This window comes from Ictalurus furcatus, chromosome 20 (assembly GCF_023375685.1).
Source record: "Ictalurus furcatus strain D&B chromosome 20, Billie_1.0, whole genome shotgun sequence".
Lineage (NCBI taxonomy): Eukaryota > Metazoa > Chordata > Actinopteri > Siluriformes > Ictaluridae > Ictalurus > Ictalurus furcatus.
Genome location: NC_071274.1, coordinates 15,841,898 through 15,865,935, shown reverse-complemented (window position 1 = coordinate 15,865,935; position 24,038 = coordinate 15,841,898). Strand labels below are relative to the sequence as shown.

The 24,038-nt window shown below is 38.8% G+C and overlaps 3 protein-coding genes across 4 annotated transcripts in view; 2 read left to right on the top strand and 1 right to left on the bottom strand.

Moving 5' to 3' along the window:
• LOC128624151 (fizzy-related protein homolog) overlaps positions 1-1,551 on the bottom strand; it is a 29,195-nt gene extending 27,644 nt beyond the window's left edge. The window contains exon 1 of one of the 2 annotated variants that reach the window (XM_053651549.1): positions 1,322-1,551. The gene's annotated coding sequence lies outside the window, so the exon portion shown is untranslated. The remainder of the gene's footprint in view (positions 1-1,321) is intronic. The other variant, XM_053651548.1, reaches the window with a different exon arrangement.
• Positions 1,552-3,275: 1,724 nt separating this feature from the next.
• On the top strand, positions 3,276-7,203 carry LOC128624517 (uncharacterized). The gene is made up of 2 exons (XM_053652233.1): positions 3,276-3,546; positions 3,815-7,203. The coding sequence occupies exons 1-2, from the start codon at positions 3,382-3,384 to the stop codon at positions 4,958-4,960; spliced, it is 1,311 nt and encodes a 436-aa protein (XP_053508208.1). The 5' UTR covers positions 3,276-3,381; the 3' UTR covers positions 4,961-7,203.
• Positions 7,204-18,900: 11,697 nt separating this feature from the next.
• The window catches only part of LOC128623843 (myomegalin), an 84,270-nt gene continuing 79,132 nt past the window's right edge, over positions 18,901-24,038 (top strand). The window contains exon 1 of the mRNA XM_053650972.1: positions 18,901-19,480. Coding sequence (XP_053506947.1) covers positions 19,431-19,480 — 50 coding nt within the window. The 5' untranslated portion in view covers positions 18,901-19,430. The remainder of the gene's footprint in view (positions 19,481-24,038) is intronic.

Below are 24,038 nucleotides of genomic sequence, written 5' to 3'. Positions count from 1 at the left end.
GTGCCAGCAAAAACAGGCAACACCACAGACCTGTTCCACCATTTAAAATATCATCATCATCATCATCAGTTAGAACACGCAGAAAGTAAAAAACATTACAGTCACAAACTCGTGTTGTTAGTGGAAGTGGACCATCTACAAGCACCAGGCCAGTATTCAGTGCCACAACACGGAAGCAAACCACCGCAGCATCATTTTCGAGCACCGTGCCTTATGACAAAAAAAAAACAAAAAAAACGAAGACAAACGAAGTCATCACAATCACAAATGCAGTTGCATGTTACATTAATTACCAATATCGACTGATATGAAAATTTTAATTGTGATAATATTTTTGGCCATATCGCCAGCCCGGCTTTAAACTACACCCTGAATGCACTATTAAATAGGAAAAGGGGTGTGGCCAAGCACCTCCGTTCCGAATGTGGGCGGAGCTAATCCTAAAATTTAAAAAAAAAATAAAAATAAATAGTGTTTCTGTTAAGCAACCAATACACACTGCACTTTATTTTTAAGAACCTAGGAAAGCAAACAGCCTATGAGCATAAAAAATCCCCACAAGCGACTTCTTCAAGGATTACAATTTAAAACAAACTTCATAAAAATATCAGCAAAACTACATCCATCATTTTAAGGGAATGAGTAAGTTTATCTAAATATCTGGACTGGAACTGTAAGAACTGAATAGGTTTCTGAGTGAAATTTACTAAATATATAAAATGTTAAATATTCGAAAATGAACGCTTGCGGAATGAAACATAAAAATGAGTGTTGGTTTTTGTTCAAAAAAACAAGATACACAGTTATTAATATGAATATACATAATTATTCATGAGGCTAATTAATGCGTTGCTAACACTTACCTATCCAACCCTAACCCTAACCTTAACCTCAATATCAAAATGAAACATTTAGGCTATTTTGGTTTTATAATATATAAAAACATTATCCCGCCCGCCCCGAAGTTTATAAAGACATGCTAATATAAATACATGCTCACACACAGCTGTTAGCCGAGAGCTGTTAGCTTTAGCTTCAATCCAGAAGACACGAAAAGCCACAGCAAAACCCAGAAATCCCTGACACAGAAGTGAATAAACAGATAATGAAATAGTTTTGCGGGAATGACATGTCGAGGAATAAAACTAGCCAGTGCATCAGTACCATTACTCAGGACGCAGCCTAGCTACAGCAGCTAGCCATGTAAGCACAACACCGAGACCACAGAGTTCAAAGTGAGCCGAATCAGTCACGGAACTCAAGTGTACATTAGGATAAAGCCAGCTCGGTACGGATAATTCTAAAACTTTAGATGACATACCAAGACTCGCTGAGTAAATTCCCAAAGTGACTCCGTCTCTATGCTTTTTAAGCCGAGGATAACACCGAGAGGATTGTTGTTCTACAGAGCGCAAAGGATTGTGGGCAATATACAGCGCCGACGTCAGCGTTTTGATTCAGAAGATGCAGCAGTGTTTCCATGGTTACAGCGATAACACCTGTGTACGCAGAGTGCATGGACTAGTAATATTTAAATTTTCTCGAGAGAGAGAGAGAGAGAGAGAGAGAGAGACAGAGAGACAGAGAGAGAGAAAGTACTAAGAAAATCTGTCTAAATGTTAAAAACATCCCATTTGTCCTTCATAATATCTAATAATAAAATAATGTATATAATAATAATAATAATAATAATAATAATAATAATAATAATAGGTGCACGGTGGCTTAGTGGTTAGCATGTTCGCCTCACACCTCCAGGGTTGGGGGTTCGATTCCTGCCGCTGCTCTGTGTGTGCAGAGTTTGCATGTTCTCCCCGTGCTGCGGGGGTTTCCTCCGGGTACTCTGGTTTCCTCCCCAAGTCCAAAGACATGCATGGTAGGCTGATTGGCATGTCCAAAGTGTCCGTAGTGTATGAATGTGTATGTGATTGTGCTCTGCAGTGGATTGGCACCCTGTCCAGGGTGTACCCCGCCTTGTGCCCCATGCTACCTGGGATAGGCTCCGGGTTCCCCGTGACCCAGAAAACAATAAGCAGTATAGAAAATGGATGGATGGATGGATGATAATAATAATAATAATAATGCACTTGTGAGGTTATCATGGCTTTGTGAACTATACTGATGTAAACAATAGTAAAGCTTTACTGTGATTAAAACATGTTTCATCACTAAACATTTTTCCCCTTTTGGTTTTCATTTTGTCTTCTTGTGTAGCTTTTTTAAAATGATTGTTTATTGACTATTTTCAATTATACAGTTTATTTACAAAAAAAAATTCTATGTTAATTAATTGTGTTTTCTTATCAAAGGTCCACTAAGACATACAGCCTAAAGATTACAGTCTTAATTAGAGTTTAAGTCAGCACTTATATTTAATGGCAAGCTCAAAAGTTTGCACTCCCCTGGAATGAGTTACTTTATTTATTTGATTGTGCTTCATTAAGATACAGTATTCAATGACTTTAAATAGTCACCTGTTTACTTTTAAGGCAAACTCTCAAGCAGTAAAGCTAGGAGTTAGGCTATTGGGGTCAGGAAAACAGCTATCACAAGATCTGAAAGAGAAAATTCTGACCTTTCATAGTGCTGGAGAAAAGCTATCATTGTGTTTACGGAGACCATTGCCAGCAGTGAAAATCATAATTCAGAAAACAAAACAAAACAAAAAAAATGACCAAAGAGTGGAAGAAAAAATGTTTTAAAAATTCACAAGAGATTCATAAACAAATTCAAAGCAACTGCAGAAGACCGGAAAAAAGATCTTAAAAGAGTCATATTCACAAATACTACTTTTCTTCATTTAAGAACATAATAACAATGTTATAACACCTATGTAGAGCAGAAAGCCTCAAAGTGAGTCCCCACAAAGTTTTTTTTTTTTTTTTAATTAATGGCTAAAACATTTATTTTTAAAAATAAGATTAAGGACTTGGAGAAGTATATAAGGATTAAGTTAGTCTCTCATTAAAAATATTGTTCATGTGTAAAAACGTTAATTATAAATTAAAAAGAATGACAACAAATATTCTAGGCAGTTATGATTGTTTAATATAATTGTTTAATAATTATTTAATAGCACATAACAACAACAACAATAAGAAGAAGAAGAAGAAGAAGAAGAAGTTGATTGCACTTCTGTTGGCTTCATCATTTTGAACTGAGGGTGTACAAACTTTCGCTCTTAGCTGTATGTAGTCTACACTAAACGTCACCTCTAGGCGGCGATGTGGAGCATGATCTGATTGTATGCGCTGTTTACCGTAGAAGAAGGTGCCAAACCAGAAATGTCGACATGTTGCTTGAATCTAATATATAACCCAAGGGTTTTTTAATTTTACTGACTCTGGAAAGATCAAATAAGATAAAAAAAAAATCCCTAAAATGGCGAACGAGGAGGCTCTGAAGTCTCTCATGTTTACGCTGAGCTACATGCTAATGAAACGGCGCAGGGACATAAACAGCGCAGAGACACAAAGACGGCGTGAAGTTCAGCGGCGGGTCAGACACAGGCAGTATTTCCTACAGAGACAGAGGAGGATGCTTATGGTAATGTTTAATTACGTCTTTAATGTTAATTCTCCATTCACAATCGGTAAAAAGAGTAACGTTTACCCTACTTGCATCTAAAGCCTCTGGCTGTTATATCCCTATACAGTATATTTGATCTAAATGGCACATTTAGAGACAAGAAGTATTGGCCAAAGTAAACAAAATAGTCTTCAGGTCTTTGAATGACAAGACATATTTTAGTTTGGCAGTAGTTGGAAAATAGTTCAAAAGCATCATAATTTATATCTGTTTGCTGTGTTTCCAGATGCTAATAGCTCAAGGCACACGCCCCGTGACTGTAGCTCGAACTCGTGCTTGGTCCAACACTCCAAGCACTGATTGGTGGGAGCGAGTGGTCCTAACAGAGTTCCAGCCCTCTGATTGGCTGGAGCGCTTCCGTATGAGCAAAGAGACCTTCTTTCACATTTGCAACAAGCTGAAGCCCTGGCTGGCACGACAGGACACGTGTCTGCGCCCTGCTCTACCCCTCGAGAAGCGGGTGGCCTTGGTACTGTGGCGCCTGGCCTCGAACGTCGAGTACCGCACCATTGGGGAGCTGTTCGGAGTGGGACGCTCGACTGTCTGCAAGTGTGTGCGTGAGGTGTGCCATGCCATCGGAGCAACGCTGCGCCCACTGTACCTCCGTGAGCCAAGTGAACAGGAGCTGGAAGATGCAGCACGCCTGTTCAGTACTCGCTGGGGCTTTCCGCACTGCGTGGGTGCCGTCAGCAGCCTCCACGTGCCCATCATCGCACCATCCGCTGACGCTGATAGCTACTGGAACAGCCGTGGCTGGCATTCAGTCATTACACAAGGCACAGTTAATGGCCTCGGGCAGTTCTGGGATGTGTGCGCAGGCTTCCCAGGTGGCTCTGAACCTGCATCCATTTTGCAAAACTCCTCTCTTTGGACTCTGGGCTGTGAGGGCAGGTTATTGCCCCAGTCTCTACCTCGAAACTTTATGGGCAAGCAGTTGGGGTCTGTAATCCTAGGGGATGCTGGGTATCCTCTTCAGACCTGGTTACTGAAAGCCTACGACAAGTCGCACAATCTCACGGCTGGGCAGCGCGCATTCAACCGGCGCCTGGAGAGAGCACGTGCCATCGTGGACGAGGCATTCCTGAGGCTCAGGGCACGCTGGCAGTGCCTTTTAAAGAGGAACGATTGCCACGTGGACGGGGTGCCGGCCATGATCGTAGCATGCTGCGTGTTGCACAATATGTGCGAGGTGCACGGCGACGAGTTGGCAGAGGAGTGGCTGGAGGCAGCAAGGCGGGAGGAGAGCCCCATGCCCACTCACATGGTCCCCGTCTTGGACGATGATCCAGCTGGGGAGGAAGTGCGAGAACTCTTCTGCCAGTATTTCCTGCAGCAAGAGCATCAGCAGAACCAGCAAGAGCAACAGGACTGAAGCAGGGTCTAAACCAACTTGTTTGGATTCACTGGATTGTGAACACTGGAGATTTCCAGCATTTAGCAGACACTCTTATCCAGAGGGACTTGCAGAAGTGCATTGGTGGCACAGGGTGATGTGAGTGAACTTGGTGAGGTTGAACACCATGTTGGTGTTTATTTATTTTTTTCTTGAAAGTTAGCATTTTCAGAATTTACATTTGCTGTACTGTGAATATTTCTTATTGCAGGAGATTGGTAAAGACCGACTAGGGCAAGAGGACTAGAGAGGGATTTCTGTCCATCACTTTTTATGCCGGGTTTAAATTTGTACATATGAAACATTAATGGAAACAGCACACATGCTAAAAAAAAAAAAAAGCACAAAAATCACACTTGCGTTTCCTTTTATCACAGTTTTACTACAGCGATGCTTTTCATCTGTCTACCAGTAAACAAAGAGAACCCAATTACACAAATGAGACAAAAATATTATACTTGGTCATTTATTTATTAAGGAAAATGATCCAATGTTACATATCTGTGTGCAGCAAAAGTATGTGAACCTCTAAGATTAGCAGTTTAATTTGAACGTGACATTAGAGTCAGGTGTTTTCAATCAATGGGATGATGATGATCAGGTGTGAGTGAGCACCCTGTTTTATTTAAAGAACAGGGATCTATCAAAGTCTGATCTTCACAACACATCTGTGGAAGTGTATCATGGCACGAACAAAGGAGATTTCTGAGGACAAGGTTCTGCAGTTTGCTAAAGATCACGTGGATAAGGAAGAGGGCTATTGGAAAAATGTTTTGTAGATGGATGATGAGGAAAGGGAAGGAAAACACTGCATTCTAGCATAAGAACCTTATCCCATCTGTGAAACATGGTGGTGGTAGCATCATGGTTTGGGCCTGTTTTGCTGCATCTGGGCCAGGACGACTTGCCATCATTGATGGAACAATTAATTATAAATTATCCAGTGATTTCTAAAGGAAAATGTCAGGACATTTGTTCATGAACTGAATGTCAAGAGAAAATGGGTCATGCAGCAAGACATTGACCCTAAGCACACAATTTGTTCTATCAAAGAATGGTTAAAGAAGATAAAGTTAATGTTTTGGAATGGCCAAGTAAGAGTCCTGACTTTAATCCCATAGGAATGTTGTGGAAGAACCTGAAGCAAGTGGTTCATGTGAGGAAACTCGCCAACATCCCAGAGTTGAAGCTGTTCTGTACTGAGGAACGGGCTAAAATTCCTCCAAGCCGATGTGCAGGACTGATCAGCAGTAACAGGGAATGTTTAGTTACAGTTATTGCTTCACAAGGGGGTCACACCAGACACCGAAAGCAAAGGTTCACATACTTTTGCCGCTTACAGATATGTAAAAATATGTAATTGGATCATTTTCCTCAATAAAAAAATGACCAAGTGTAATTTTTTTGTCTCATTTGTTTAATTTGGTTCTCTTTATCTACTCTTAAGACTACTTTTATGCAGAAAGCTAGAAAATTCTAAAGGGTTCACCAACTTTCAAGCGCCTACTGTGGTGTCCTTCATAATATTTAATTGAAGAGACAAAAATGTACATTATTATTAATATTACTAGTAAACAAGTCATGATAAAAGTAACATAATCTAATAATGTGTATTAAGAAATATTTGTTTTTGTAGGTCACTATAAAAAAATAGCATTTTGATAGCATTTCACTCGAGTCCCGGAAATCTCAGAACGTGTTTGTGTTGTTGCAGTTGCGCTTATGGGGATTTAGTAGTAATAATAGTGGCTCTGAGGTAGAGGCCAGATTAAAACGATGTAGAAGATTATATTGTCACCATTTATATCTTGTGGTTTTGAATAAAGAAATGTGGAAATTATGACTTGTTTCATGGGTTGTTGTTTTTTTTAATTCTACTATTATACTGTAATTTCTTTATTTTAATTATCCTGTAAAGCTTACATGTCTGGTATTGATCCTTTGTGATTTAAAGCTATTACGACTGCTAGGAGGAGTAACTCGCTGCACATAAGAAAGCATTAGCGGAGAGGCGAGGCAGAGATAGAGAGAGTAAATAACACTCACATTGTATTGACCTTCACATGTGGTAGGCCAAAATTCTTCATCCGGTCATGATCGGCATCGTCACCGCAAACGCCATGGTGACCGTGATCTTCTGGACCTACCTTCTTTCCGAGTCCTTCTTCAAATATACCTTGAAGGATGAGCCTAAGGTCGTGGTCTCTCCTGCATAGGCACCATGCATGCTCATTATACTATAGCTAACTCCAGCTTTTTGTTTTTAATTTAAATCATTAGGATTTCATTGAACATTTTTATCTTCAGAGATATTTTTAATCGTCTTGCAGATTTAGAGCTCTTTTTACATTTTTCATTTAGCTAAATCAGACTTTAAGCGTTAAGCTTTATGGAACCTGGACTCAAATACAGGTAATACAAATTTTTGTTTGTTTGTTCAAATCCAAAAATTTATGCTGTTTATGTGCATCCTACTGTTATATTGAATAATTTATTCAATCTATCCTTCCTCCATTTTAATGATCCCACCTTATAATCTTCCATAGCTTGTATATCCATAGTTCACATCTTCCCTAGTTCCTAGTTTTGAATCTGATGCTCGTTATAGCTACAGCATAGCCTTGACTAAACCCGGGTTCACACTGTATGATTTTGGCCACGATTGGTTCGTCTGAGACTAAATTTGAAAATCCTAAAAGATTCCCATAATCCTAGGCCAAAATCTGTAGTCTTTGATCGCTAGTTTGACGTGTTCCCCGACAGCTGATTAACAGCCGTAGCGATAAAATTTTTCCTCCAATTAAATTCTGGCAATGTCAGAAGATTTGAGGCACAGTCCTGTAGTGTGGCTTCTACTCCATACGAGTCTTCTTGTGTGCGTCCGTTTTTCGCGTCTTGACTGTCGTACAGTCCGACATTAATGACAATGAGATCCTACAGTGTGACATGGCTTACAACGGGGATCATGTTCGTACAGTCTGACGAGAAACAGTCGCAAAAGACTATTAAAAATCTCACAGTGTGCACCCGGTTTAAGACGTAAAGCATAACAAATCACGCTGTTACAGGAAAATAATCAGTGATGGGTGGTGGAATAGAGCCCAATGCTAACTGTTATCATCCAGAAGTTGATTACTTTCCTATAACAGAATGCCTGAATTGTTTTATTCCTCTAATGCCACATTTTACAACTGACAGTTTTTATCAGTTTATAGTTACGTTTATTGTTGTTCATCCATGAAACAAGCTAGTACCCTTTATGTAATAGCAGCTACAGTATAAACAGTTGTTTGTAGAGGCTCACCAACCTATTATTTCCATCTCTCTCTCTCTCTTGAAAATAATAAGACAAATGAACTTTATCAGTTACAGCTTTAACTCAGATTTTTTTTTTACAAAAGCTCTGGAGACTCCTTCCGAAAAATGTTAAATAAATATGTCCTTACAGAGAACTTCAACCTATCAATGGTTAGATGTTTTTCTTTGTTAAATAACAAAAGTTTTAATCGGTTTATTATTAAACTTGGATTATGTGGATTAGGGATGGGCAAAATCTTTTCGTTTGCGATATATTGGTAGAAATCCTCCCCACAATAAGAATTAGTCCAGGTGATAATAACGATAAAGCCTAGTTGATGACGTATTTCTGTGTGCGATGGTATGCGACCCATTCGCAGTTCACGTGCAGAGCGAAAACAAGTACAGTGGAAGGCAGACGTGAAGCTGAGGAGGAGTTTATCGCTAAACAAGGAGATACCTCTACAATCTGGAATTGGTTTGGTTACAAAAAATCAGTTTTACTTTTAGATCAATGTTTGTGTTTCTGAGGCTCTCAAGAATGCATGCAGCTGTCACTTGGAGCCAAAAACAGTGGTGAATGGTACTATATTTATGTCGTCACTGATATTGTTATCGCAATAAATACCAGAAAATATCGTGATATAGTTTTAAGTCCATATCGCTCATCCCTACTGTGGATCATCAAATCTACAAATCGCTGTGCATAAGTCTTTACTATGGAAATGATAACGTATTCGAACGAGCGCATTAATATACAGTAAACCTGTGGCGTGAATTACAGATGGCACTACTCTCAGAGCTGCTGTTATAGAAAATTAATCAACACCTTCTTACCAATCAGATTCAAGAATTCAACAGTGCCACAGTATAAGCACTTGTAATATTCAAGGAATGCATGACAGGCATGACAACAGCCTTAGTGGAAGTTATGTGGATGTTAGAGGTTAGGGGGTCAGAATTGCTACTCAAGGTGTAAAAATGGTACCCTTATGAAACAGATTACTTTTCTAGCAGCTTATGACGTTGCACCCATGCAGCCAGGATTATCGCATGATAGACTGAAGAGGCTAAACAAATTCATCAGACGTTGCTGGACTGCTCACGAAGACCTGTTGGAACCTTTTCTGGTGCTTCCATTCTCAGCAGACATGTTGCACCCAGCTATGATCGTGGTCTTAGTGTTTAACATTGTTATAATTGTGATGGAGTGGACTTATATTATGAGCGCGATAATGAGAGTGGATGACGACTGAAAACTAGGTCTCTCCACAATAGCAGCCTAGAATCAGGCTTTAGATTGGATGGGTTAGATAACTTTACAGAGGAACATACAAGCATTTGAACAACTTCAGCATAATTGGAAGTGTGACGGTATTGCGTTAAGGTAAAGATGCAAACTTTGTTGTAGTTTCCTTAAAATATGTTCTCTAGAATTTTTGTCTTTCTGGATGCCTTTCTGATACAGTAAATATATCCAGAAAATATCTTTCCATACTTTCTTTTGATCTCCGTTAATTTACTTCCCTCCAATCTACATTTTTTTTCTGATTTTGCCACCATTCTGCTCATTCAGTCCTCAGTTGTTTCAGAATTCAACTCTCAAATTGGTGTCTTGGTTCTGGTCCACAGCCATCGTTACATCTTGTACTTAAGGCGTAGTTAAGGATGTATTTTTATCGTACATCCTTGGCTTAGTGGCTTTGTGGTTAGCACGTTCACCTCCAGAGTTGGTGTTTCAAATCCCATCGCTGCCCTGTGTGTGTGCGGAGTTTGCATGTTCTCCCTGTGCTTTGGGGGTTTCCTCCAGGGCCTCTGGTTTCCTCCTCCAGTCCAAAGACATTCATTGTAGGCTGAGTGGCATTTCCAAATTGTCCGTTGTGTGTGAATGTGTGTATGTGATTGTGGCCTCCAATGGGTTGGCACGCCGTTCAGGGTGTCCCCCTCCTTGTGCCCCGAATTCCCTGGGATATGCTTCAGGCTCCCACACGACCCTCTGTAGGATAAGTTGCATGGAAAATGGATGGATGGCTGGATCCATTTCCTTCATCGAGAACTAAGTTTGAGATTTTAACGTTTCATAGTTGTGAGAAGAACATCTCAAATGCTTTATAATCAATTTGTATAACAAGAAATACTATGCCGGAGATATAAAACTTAACAAGATATTCTCACCTCCCTGTGTTTTCTCTTGGTTTTGGGATAGTTGGATTTTTCTCTTCTCTCTCTTAACGCCTAAATAAAGAAAAGAAAAAAAGATTTTCCAAAGTCTGACTCCCGCTCTTTTCTTTTATTTGTCACTTCTACATTTACAATTAGCTTGGGACAAAGAAAGCAATGGCTCTCACACCTAGCACAGGAGAAGAGCTGGTACAGAACATCACAGGCATGAGTCCTATCTCTTGCCACGTTCTCCAGGACCAAAATGGAGATACAATGTACTTTTGAAAATTACAAAATCCTGTTGCTTGACTCCGTTGCTATCCCCTGCTGTGTTGTGTATGTGCTGGTGAAGGTTGTGCTGGTAATGGCCACCTACACCATAGTCAGCTATCTCATTTTTCGATCTAGTGCACATCTTGGCAGGTTGTTCAATGTCACATGTCCTCATCACATGTTGCCTCATGTTGTCGTGAAGTGGCAGCCCCTGTGAATTTAGCTCACATGTCTACTCTGTGTCTCAGTCATTCTGTATCAATCTTGTGTCAAAAGTGTATCATGTGTTACGACCTAGACACGCTTACCTAAATGTGTGGAGACCTTCTTATGCCTAATGGTTTTTGACATCATCATAATTTCCCTTTTTATTTCTTTTTTTTAATCTAGACTGGGCCTTTGATCTTAAAGCTAAAGTAGTGGACGCAAATGGACACTGCGGAGGAAGACCAGACAATGAATCAGAAGAAGGAAGGAGGATGAGTGAAGAAATGTAGGCTGGAGCATAGCGAGTCAGTTTACTCCCAGGGTTCCAGGGAGGTTCCACATCTACAAAACCAAAATGGTGGCCATTCTGAATTTTAAAAAAAAGATCTTGCCCTAGTCATGGAATAACAATTACAGTACCATTAATTACATCACTATGAATTTTAGTAAATGAAATCCAAACATGTTCTTTCCTTATTCCCCCTGATTTGAATACATTTTATATCTTAAACATTTTAAAGGTGCAATAAGTAGCATTTTTGCATTTGATTTCTTTGGAAAGCCAGACAGTCTTTCTCACATATATGGATATGCGACTAAGGCATGTTAAGACTTGACCCTGTACAACAAGCCAATCTACAGTTAGGCAATATACAATGTCCTTTTTATTATACTTTTTAAATTGAAATCCTGCTCTAACTGTTGTTCCAGAAAGCAAGATACACTTGACGTTTCTATTGTCCAGGGCAAATAATCATCACAACGTGATATAGTACATGTAATTCATTCGAAATGATCTGGAATAATGTTTTTAATCTGCAAACTTCCATTCTTCAGTTCTAAAAAACTGTTCTGTGAAACTCTGTGAAAGTTCTAACAATGAGAATAAACCAAAAGTTTACAAACCGTGTAATTCTCTGGATTAGTGTTATAATTTGTAGCACTCTACCGAGCAAATGTTCTAGCTTTACGTCATGAACTGTCACGTCTAAATGTGAAAATGATTATCTATGTAACAGTTGCTTGATAAGGTTCCTCAGTAAACAAATACTCTGACTCATCTTGTTGTGTCTGAATTACCTCTTTATCCAATACTAATGCCCTGAACAGCCATTTACAGCTTACAGTTTTACAGTCGGGGTCAGGTAAGGTTGCCAGTGGTAATTAAAGCTGGATAAGTAGCACAGATTTTATTTGTCTCTGAAAATGCATGAAACTGACATCCTTAGATCAAATGTGTAAATTGTGAGAGATTTCAAATGGTTATTTTTTGTATTCTTACCTTGCTTTGCTGACATTTAGCCTACAGTAAGGTTTGTCTTCTCTGCCGAATGCATAACAATGTATTTGAGTTCATATATGCATTTTGGGTGGATCTTTCCATATGTGCATGTATATATGCATGTATTGTAATAGTGCTATCTAGCAGGCTAACATGACAGCTGACATGACAGGTTTTCTGGCAGGAAAGGCTAGGGATAGGACACATTCATAACCTTCTGTGCTAATGCTAGCTGAAGAGTTAGCATTATCTAGGCTGACAAAATTTCTATTTGGATTTGTCATATGCGTAAATGTTCATTATCTTCATTTCTAATACTAGCTAGCGTACTAGAATAAAGTAACCTGGCAAATTAATAAAATGATTTTAAGTCATATTCATTAATGTTCATAACCTTCACTGCTAACATCCGAGAATTTCTATTTGGATTTGTCATAAATGTTCATTGTCTTCTCTGTTAAGATAACTTACTAAAATAAGCTAACCTGACAGAGTGGTAAAATGTTTGGAAATTTTAATGATCACAACCTTTACTACCAGTCCTAGCTAACATTATCTAAACTGACAGGATTTTTATTTGGATTGGATTGTTAATGCTAGCTAGTTTATGGGCATAAGCTAACCCTGGCAGATGAATACAATTATTTTAATTCATATTCTTAAATGTCAATAATCTTTACTGCTAGTCCTAGCTGGATAGGCAACATTTGATAACCTGACATGATTTTTATTTTGATTGGATTGTTAATACTGGCTAGTTTACAGAAATAAGCTAACCGTGGCAGATTAATGCAGTTATTTTCATTCATATTCTTAAATGTCAATAATCTTTACTGCTAGTCCTAGCTGGATAGCTAACATTATCTAACCTGACAGGATTTTTATTTGGATTTGACATAACAAATGTTAATATTAGCTATTTTACTAGAATAAGTCATATTCATATATATTAATCATGTCCCCTGATAATTTTAGCTAGTTACCTAACATGAGCTAACCCGACAGGAGTTCTGATAAGACTGTTAGTCTTTTTTGTGTTTATAATCTTCACTGGTATTGCTAGCCTGCTGACTAATATAAGATAACCTGGAAACAGATTTGCATTTTAGGCTTGTTATATCACATCCTTCTTTTAAAAATTAGATGACATTAAAAAAAACTTTTGCTATAATCCCTGGTTTCAACAGTATTTGTTATGATTGGGAATTTTATGACAAGATGAAAAAAGCTATTTTATACTGAATGATACCAGCTGTTGAAGCACTTAATACCAAACTAAATACCTAATATCAATGTTGAAATATCAGTAACATGCTTAGTGTAATGGTTCTGTTGGCTAGGCATTTCAGACTATAATCTGGGTGTCTAAGGTGCTAATCCATATCTGCTGAAGGATTATACCTTTGACATTGAGAGTCTCAGCCAATTTCAACAGTGGATATGGTACAGTATAAGCAGTGCTGTATAAACACTGAGCCATATCAGGCTCTTTTTTCTTATTTATATAAAGATCTAAACTAAAGAAAAATGAAACAAAGCTAATGAAGAAGAGAGGGTCCTTACTGTGCTGTTTATCCGAGACAGATGGCATCATAAGGGGACTGTATTTCATTCATGAGGTATGTACTATACTACAGTTCCAGTTGATCTGTATGTTGGTTATGTAAAAAAAAAAAAAAATCCAATTACTATACGCTTGTTTTCCTAAGTAGTCATCTAATGCCCTCTTTAGCTTAATTGTAAAATATGCAAACAGTTCTGTTCATATATTAGCAGAACACTTCAATGCTGTGAAGGAACAGTGGTCTGTAGAGGTCACTCTGATCTCCACACCCTCGTTCGACACCATGGCAGGACCTCTTGAACCTTTAGATCTCAAGCCTCCAAGCGAGGATGAGGTATTTTTTAAGAATTACATCCCACCAGCTCGAGATGCCATCCATATGCCCATCCATGTGTTTTATATGGTCCTGGCCACCATTGTCATAGTCATGACCCTCTACGCCATCATCGGTCACCTCATCAAAGACCTACTCCATGATTTAGCAGGTAACATGAGGTTTTTTTGTTGCTGTTGTTTTTGCTGATTGCTAATTTGTCTTTAAAGTTGTATTCATTGTGCTGTCATTTATGCATTCTTAAAAATAACGGTGCCAAAAAGAATGGTTCTTTGGCCTAATGTCATAGAAGAACTATTTTAGGTTTCCTATAGAACCTTTTAATTAATTACTATTTGATCATTTCTGTTGGTGCCACAGAGAAATGAAAAAGATCCACCATAAATGTTATGATTATGTTGAAGGTCCTGGTGATGATTCAGTTTATTGTGCCAACAAAGAGTGGCTGAAAATCATAAAAATCAGTAAAAATGATTCTTCAATGGCAATGGTCCAAAGAACCATTATTTCTGGCACTTTTATTTGAAAGATTGTGCTATCAGTGTTACACAATATATAATATATAATAATCTGTATCTGATTAGTGCTTCAAATATTCATTTCTGTATCTGTATTTAAACCAAAAGTGGGTGTGGCCTAACCTGGAATTTGTATTAAACATGAATCCAACAGTGATGCCCCTGGAAATGCTGGGAAATGCTGGAAAATTAGTAGAAATGGCAACACTGTCACCATGTCATAAAAAAATGCTATAAATGCATCAATGTGGTCTTTGTTTGTCCCACAAGCTTCATATCTGTGCGCTCATTCACCCTCTCAAGAAATGAAATACCTCTCTCTTTTGTGACTTTTTTCTTGTGTGCCATGAGATCCCAGTCCTGATCTCTAGTCTCAGCCATAGATGCCCTGTGAACCTTTCTGGCAAGCGTTCTAAAAAATGAGTAGCGCGCCTACTATTTGTATCTGTATTTGTTTTAGAACACGTTGGGTGCTTCTCATTTCTTATTTGTACGTACTCGTTTCCTTTCCTTGAGTCTTAGCTCCGCCCCTTTAGGATGTGAGGGAAGGATGCAATAGGATAGTCGCTATAGGATACTCGCTCCTGGCTCCTCTGGAAGATTCCTCACTCCTCGTTCCTCGTTCCTCTCCTCCTCGCGGTGCAATTAGAGAATTGATATGTCCTTCAAGATGGTTGACTTCAGTCAGTTGCCGGGTCAAGTGCTGGCGGACAGAGGAGCGAGGAAACAAGGAAGGAATCAATTTGAGTATTGAGAAGCACCCGTTATCTGATGTATTCATATTTTTTTTCACATAATTGAAGTGTACGTACATGCAGGTATCATTCATATTTATTGTTAGTTTGTGACTAGGGTTTGCATTGACACTGGCACTTACTACAACCTCTGTGGTATTTGTATTGGTTCTGTTGGTTCTCCCTACAGCCAGGATAAGCTCCGGGTCCAGTGCGAGCCTAAAGATTTTTCACTGTGTTCTCAATAATCATTGTAGTTTCTCGTTGCATTCTGATATTGATTTAATCTTCTTGATTAGTTCAACAAATTAATTGTGGCCATAAACAGGGCTATTCTTGCTCTGAATTAGCACTCAGAGTACTTATATTAATAATCAGCCACCTGTCTCTTCCATCAGACTGGCTGTTTGGCAAGCAGCCGGAGGAGATGGAGATAAACTTCTTGGAGTCGAGGGATAAGTTCATGGCAGACTGGTGCCCAGAAACGAGCCCTGAGCTGGAGGAGCTGGCCAGATCTGAGCAGATCAAAGTGGTCATGGAGAGCAGCAACCATACTCCAGCTATCTGGGTCATTTCAGATGGGAGCGAAACACGTCCTCCACGTCCTGGACCACGTGTGGCATTTCATAAAAACACATGAGCTTTGTTTGGGCTCCTTTCTGGCACTTTTGTACGTACAGTATCTCACAAAAGTGAGTACACCCCTCACATTTTTGTAAATATTTGATTATATCTTTTCATGTGACAACACTGAAGAAATGACACTTTGCTACAATGTAAAGTAGTGAGTGTACAGCTTGTGTAACAGTGTAAATTTGCTGTCCCCTCAAAATAGCTCAACACACAGCCATTAATGTCTAAACCGCTGGCAACAAAAGTGAGTACACCCCTAAGTGAAAATGTCCAAATTGGGCCCAAAGTGTCAATATTTTGTGTGGCCACCATTATTTTCCAGCACTGCCTTAACCCTCTTGGGCATGGAGTTCACCAGAGCTTCACAGGTTGCCACTGGAGTCCTCTTACACTCCTCCATGACGACATCATGGAGCTGGTGGATGTTAGAGACCTTGTGCTCCTCCACCTTCCGTTTGAGGATGCCCCACAGATGCTCAATAGGGTTTAGGTCTGGAGACATGCTTAGCCAGTCCATCACCTTCACCCTCAGCTTCTTTAGCAAGGCAGTGGTCGTCTTGGAGGTGTGTTTGGGGTCGTTATCCATCTGGAATACTGCCCTGCGGCCCAGTCTCCGAAGGGAGGGGATCATGCTCTGCTTCAGTATGTCACAGTACATGTTGGCATTCATGGTTCCCTCAATGAACTGTAGTTCCCCAGTGCCGGCAGCACTCATGCAGCCCCAGACCATGACATTCCCACCACCATGCTTGACTGTAGGCAAGACACACTTGTCTTTGTACTCCTCACCTGGTTGAAGCCACACACGCTTGACACCATCTGAACCAAATAAGTTTATCTTGGTCTCATCAGACCACAGTAATCCATGTCCTTAGTCTGCTTGTCTTCAGCAAACTGTTTGCGGGCTTTCTTGTGCATCATCTTTAGAAGAGGCTTCCTTCTGGGACGACAGCCATGCAGACTATGCAGCGTGCGGCGTATGGTCTGAGCACTGACAGGTTGACCCTCCACCCCTTCAACCTCTGCATCAGTGCTGGCAGCACTCATACGTCTATTTCCCAAAGACAACCTCTGGATATGACGCTGAGCACGTGCACTCAACTTCTTTGGTCGACCATGACGAGGCCTGTTCTGGGTGGAACCTGTCCTGTTAAACCGCTGTATGGTCTTAGCCACTGTGCTGCAGCTCAGTGTCAGGGTCTTGGCATCTTCTTATAGCCTAGGCCATTTTTATGTAGAGCAACAATTCTTTTTTTCAGATCTTCAGAGAGTTCTTCGCCATGGGGTGCCTTGTTGAACTTCCAGTGACCAGTATGAGGGAGTGTGAGAGCGATGACACCAAATATAACACACCTGCTCCCCATTCACACCTGAGACCTTGTAACACTAACAAGTCACATGACACCGGGGAGGGAAAATGGCTAATTCGGCACAATTTGGACATTTTCACTTAGGGGTGTACTCACTTTTGCTGCAAGCGGTTTAGACATTAATGGCTGTGTGTTGAGTTATTTTGAGGGGACAGCAAATTTATACTGTTACACAAGCTGTACACTCACTACTTTACATTGTAGCAAAGTGTCATTTCTTCAGTGTTGTCACATGAAAAGATATAATCAAATATTTACAAACATGTGAGGGGTGTACTCATTTTTGTGAGATACTGTATGTACAGTACTGTGCAAAAGTCTTAGGCACTTGCAAGAAGTGCTGTAAAGCAAAAATAATGAAATTAAATGCTTCTACATGAAAATAAAAAAAAAAGTAAACAAAGTCAATATTTTGTGCGACGTTGCTATTTTTTTAAAAACATAAATAGAAGTCTCTGCTACAGTTTGTGCAGTTTTGTAAGGAAATTATTAAGTTTTACTCAGCATCTTGGAGATTCTGCCACAGTTCTTCTAGGAAGACTTTCACTGTCATTTTATTACATTTTTTTGCAAGCAAAACCCAGCAGCCTTCATTGTTATTTTGTTTGAAAAGTGGTCTGATACATAATATGAATCTTGTGAAAAAAAATTCTGCGATGTGTAATTTTGGTTGGAAAAGTAATGTTTGGAAATCGAAAAGGTCTCAATTTTTGTACTGACTCCTCTGCAGGAGTCAGAAAATAAAGATCTTTGTGCAAAATTTGTACCAAAGAAAATAAAAATAGTGTGCCTAAGACTTTTGCACAGTACTGTATGTATATTCCTATATGTTCTACATGTTTTCTATACTTTCTGAAATAAACAGTTATTTGTATAGGCTACAGCAATGTTATTAAATTAATGTCTGATATGCATTGTACACATCTACAGTATGTAACACATAGAACTATATGCTCTTACTTGTGTTATAGAGTACTGAGAAGCACCCGTTATCTGATGGATTCATATTTTTTTTTTCTTCACATAATTGAAGTGTACGTACATGCAGGTATCATTCATATTTATTGTTGGTTTGTGACTAGGGTTTGCATTGATACTGGCACTTACGACAACCTCTGTGGTATTTGTATTGGTTCTGTTGTTCCTTCCTACAGCCAGGATCGACTCCGGATCCAGTGCGAGCCTAAAGCGCTTACTGAAGATGAAATGTATATCATAAGATTTTTCACCGTGTTATCGATTATCATTGTAGTGTCTCGTTGCATTCTGCTATTGATTAATCTTCTTGAAGTCTAACAAAGTGATTGTGGTCATAAACAAGGCTATTCTTGCTCTGAATTGTGATGTTATAACATTTCAACTAAAGTATTAGATTGTTGTAGTGTCATGTACGTAAGTGTTAAGATGTTTGTTTTTGAACACTCTGTAATAGATATAACATACAGTATACTTATTGCTGCTACACTACCAAAACGTTTACAATTTACAGTGGATTTATTGTCCTGTGTAGAGTTTTGTCCTCACACTGGTGTGCATTTGCACTTAATGTAGTCTTGCATAGTGTTATGTGTTGGTCCTGGAAGAACGACATTTGGTTCCAATGTATACAAGCTGTATAGAGGAATGACAATTTAAACCCATTTGACACTTGACTTGTAGGCGAATAAATAAATAAATAAATAAATAGAGAAAAGAAAAGAAGTAATAAAGTTTGTACAAATGTGACGCATGACCAGGGGATCCCCTTGCCACGTTTTAATTGGGTCACACAGACACACGACCCACATCCAGAATGTTCAGTGGTGCACGTGTAAATAAATGTAGGACACCCGTTCTGTAAACCGCGCGAGAGAGGGCGCGAGCTGAGAGGAGGGTCGCGCGAGATAACGGCGCTCAGCATCCTCTCTCTCTCTCTCTGCTCAAACACAATGCAGTGATGGAGCACTTCGCGTTGCGGCATTAAAAAAAAACAAACAAAGAAGAAGCACGAATCCTTTTTTGTTTTTCTGTGGATCTGAAGGATCGCAATAAAAATGTAGGAGAAAGGGACACTCAGGGCTGCGGGTGGAACAGGATGGAATGGCTTGATGAATCAGGGTTACCGAGCTGGCCTGCAAGCGAGAGGTAATGTGTGACAAAGCGTTTTATTAACCTTATAGGCTACTACTGGCTGTTTATTATTATTATTATTGTTATTTGTTTGAAATAAAAGAGATTCATGAATGAATCATGCTTTGTTTAGATTTTTTTTTGTTCTGCCTGAGATATTTCACACAGGCCTGTAAGCAGGCTACAGCCCACACCTACCCACTGTGTGTTTAATGGGGCTTTCTTTCTTTCTTTCTTTCTGCATTTCATCGAATTGTAGCTTTATCATGATACTGGGAAAAGAAATGCATGCCTAGTTATCTTTAGTACAGCTTAAGTAATTGTGTAGTCGGGTTATTTTTTTCTAGTCTACATCATTTCCTGAACTAATTCGAGTCAACAGCAGAGAGCGGGTGATTGATTGACTGATTGATTGATATGTTTTTAGGATTATGGGGAAACAGCTGTTTGAGTCAGAGTGAGTCACGTGACACAAGCGGAAGCGTTTAATCTTTTCTTTTCTTTTTTTTTCTTTTTCTCCAGTGTATGTACTGTAGCCTACGCAGCTTTTTCTTGGTGGTGTATGAAATAGGGTTTTATTTAAGACCCAGTCAAACAGTAGATGGACTACTCACATGTGAACGTTTTTGACATGTTTGTTAGAAATGTGTGCTATTTCAGGTGTAGCTGGCTACTATTTTACCAGCTGTGTGAGAGAGACTAGGTTTACAGCTGTTTAAACATCACCGTATGGGTTCACACAGAAACCCAGGTGAATTCTGATACACTGGGACAGGACAGTTTGTAAAGTCGCATCTTGTCTAAGCTTTCTTTCCATAAATAAAACTAATACCCTCAACACATTTCTGAAATCCTCAAGGTGTTCACTAACTTAAAAATCAGATTTTTTTTTTATTTGCCAAGTACAGGGTACAATTCATTACAATACAATACAGTGCAGTGTGATGCAGTATGATACAATACAGTGCAATACGTACAATAAAATACAGTGCGATGCGATACAGTAAAATACGGTGCAATACAGTACAATAAAATACAGTGCAATACGATGCAGTACAATGCGATGCAGTATGATACAATGCAGTATGATACAATAGTCAAATACAGTGCAATACGATACAATAAAATACAGTGCAATACGATGCAGTACAATGCGATGCAGTATGATACAGTGCAATACAATAGTCAAATACAGTGCAATACGATACAATAAAATACAGTGCAATACAGTACAATAAAATAGTGTGATATGATACAGTAAAATACAGTGCAATACGATACAATAAAATACAGTGCAATATGACACAATACAATACGATGCAATACGATATGATACAATAAAATACGGTGCAATACGATACAATAAAATACAGTGCAATATGATACGACAAAATATGGTGCAATACGATGTGATAAAATTCAGTGCGATACGATACAATAAAATACAGTGCAATACAATACAATAAAATGCAGTGTAATATGATACAATATAATACAGTGCAATACGATACAATACAGTAGGATGCATTGCAATACAATAAAATACAGTATAATGTGATACAATAAAATACAGTGCAATACAATACAATAAAATGCAGTGTAATATGATACAATATAATACAGTGCAATACGATACAATACAGTAGGATGCATTGCAATACAATAAAATACAGTATAATGTGATATGATACAATAAAATACAGTGAAATACAATAGGTTGCAATGCAATACAATAAAATACAGTGCAATACTATGCAATATAATAAAATACTAAATACTATAACCCCAATTCCAAAAAAAATGAGATGCTGTGTAATATGTAAATAAAAACAGAATGCAATGATTTGCAAATCTCATAAACCCACATGTTATTCACAATAGAACATAAAAAACATATCAAATGTTTAAACTGGGGAAAGTTACCATTTTAAGAAAAAAAATAAGGTAATTTTGAATTTGATGGCCGCAACACGTCTCAAAAAAGTTGTTACTAAAAAGAAACAGCTGGACGAACATTTTGCAACTAATTAGGTTAATTGGCAACAGATCAGTAACATGATTGGGTATAAAAAGAATATCTAAGAGAGGCAGTCTCTCAGAAGTAAAGATGGGATGGAATCTGGATGAAAGCATGCAGTATGTTGCTTTAAAACCTGTGTATACCTTTCAGCATTGATGTTGCCTTTCCAGATGTGCAAGCTGCCCATTCCATAGGCGCTAACGCACCCCCGTACCATCAGGGATGCAGTCTTTTGAACTGATCGCTGATAAAAAGCCGGATGGTCCCTCTCCTCTTTAGTCCTCTTTAATTTAGAGGATGCAGTGTCCATGGTTTCCAAAAAGAATTTCAAATTTCAATTCGTCTGACCACAGGACAGTTTTCCACTTCGCCTCAGTCCATTTTAAATGAGCTTTGGCTCAGAGAAGACGGCGGCGTTTCTGGATCATGTTCACATATAGCTTCTTCTTTACATGATAGAGCTTTAAGCAGCATTTATGGATGGCTTGGCGAACTGTGTTCACAGACAATGAGTTCTGGAGGTGTTTCTGAGCCTATGCAGTGATTTCTATTACAGAATCATGCCTGTTTTTAATGCAGTGCCACCCGAGGGCCTGAAGATCACGGGCATGCAATATTGATTTTCACCCTTGTCCCATGCGCACAGAGATTTCTCCAGATTCTCAGAATCTTTTGATGATATTATGTACTGTAGATGATGAGATATTCATAGTCTTCACAATTTTATGTTGAAGAACATTATTTTGAAACTGTTCCACAAATTGCAAAAGCGGTTTTTGGTGAACCTCTGCCCATCTTTACTTCTGAAAGACTCTGCCTCTCGAAGATACTCTTTTTATACCCAATCATGTTACTGTCCTGTTGTCAGTTACCCCCCTGCTGTTTCTTTTTACTAACACTTACTTTTCCAGTCTTTTGTTGCCACCGTCCCAACTTTTTTGAGACGTGCTGCTACATGTGACTGACAGGTGTTTGTTGTCATCCAGGTGTGTCCTGTTAGATTGATTGTTTAAACAATAAAAAGCTCTGGACATCTACTTATGGTTTTATCTTTCAATTTCACCTGTGCATTTGATGTTAAAAAGGATAAGCCAACATGATGATTCGAGAGCTGTCTATGGGAGAATAGCAATCCATTTTGAAGCTGAGAAAAGAGGGAAAATGAATCAGAGACATTGCACAATCATTATGCATAGCCAGTACAACAATTTGGAATGTCCTGAAAAAGAAAGAAACCACTGGTGTACTGAGCAACAGACACTGAATGGGTCGGCCAAAGAAAAAAACAAAAGCTGATGACAGAAACATTGTGAGAGTTGTGAAGAAAAATCCCAAAACAACAGTCAGTGACATCACCAACAACATCCACAAGGCAGTGGTAAAGGTATCACAATTTACTATTCGAAGAAGACTTTGAGAGCAGAAATATAGAGGTCATACCACAAGATACAAACCACTCATCAGTAGTAAAAACTGGAAAGCAAGATTTGAATTAGCAAAGAAATACAGAAATGAGTCACAAAAGTTCTGGAACCAAGATTAACCTCTACCAAAATGATGGAAAGGCCAAAGTTTGGAGAACGATAGGATCTGCTCATGATCCAAAACATACAAGCTCATCTGTGAAACATGGTGGAGGTAGTGTCATGGATTGGGCTTACATGGTTGCTTCTGGAACAGGCTCACTAATCTTTTTTCTTGATGGTAGCAGCAGAATGAATTCAGAAGTCTACAGGTATATTTTATCTGCCAATTTACAGAGAAATGCATCCAAATGAATTGGGAGGAAATTTATCATGCAGCAAGACAGTGATCCAATACACACTGCCAACACAACAAAGGACTTTATCAAAGGGTAAAAGTGGAAGGGTTTAGACTGGCCAAGTCAGTCACCAGACCTTAACCCAGTTGAGTGGCATTTCACCTCCTGAAGAGGATACTGAAGGGAGAAACCCCTTAAAACAAACATCAACTGAAAGAGGCTGCGTTAAAAGCCTGTAAAAGCAACACAAAGAAGAAACCAACAATTTGGTCATGTCATTGAGTTGCAGGCTTATTAACTATCATTTACTTTAAATTACTTCAAGCCTTATCTGTTCCTATAGTTTTGTTCACCTAAAAATTGTGTGGTCTGATGCAAAATGTTTTATGTTTTTAACACATCTAGATGTAAATACCATGAAATAAAAGCTGAAATCTATAACTCTCGTCTCATATCCATCTTTTGATCTCAAACCCAAATGTCTTTGGTGTATAGCACAAACAAATGAATTGGCCTTTCTGTTCCAATAGTTTTATAAGGGACTGCATATGTCAACAATATGTGGAATACCTTAGTCACAGCAGTTTTATAACCTTATGGGAAAAAAAACTACCCATAGCATAGATCATTTTTTGTACCTGAGGTTTTTTTGAGATAAACTTCTTGTTTGATGATGACCCCTTCACTTAATTCATATAATAATCCATGAATTAAGACATGTTATTTCTAGCAGGATCCACTGTAAGGGTTTAGTAACATAAGATTTCACTTTCACTTAGCAGCATTTATTA

Coding starts and splice junctions, on each gene's coding strand:
- LOC128624517 (XM_053652233.1), top strand. CDS start 3,382: ATGGCGAACGAGGAGGCTCTGAAGTCTCTCATGTTTACGCTGAGCTAC. Junction 3,547..3,814: donor GACAGAGGAGGATGCTTATG/GTAATGTTTAAT, acceptor CTGTGTTTCCAG/ATGCTAATAGCTCAAGGCAC.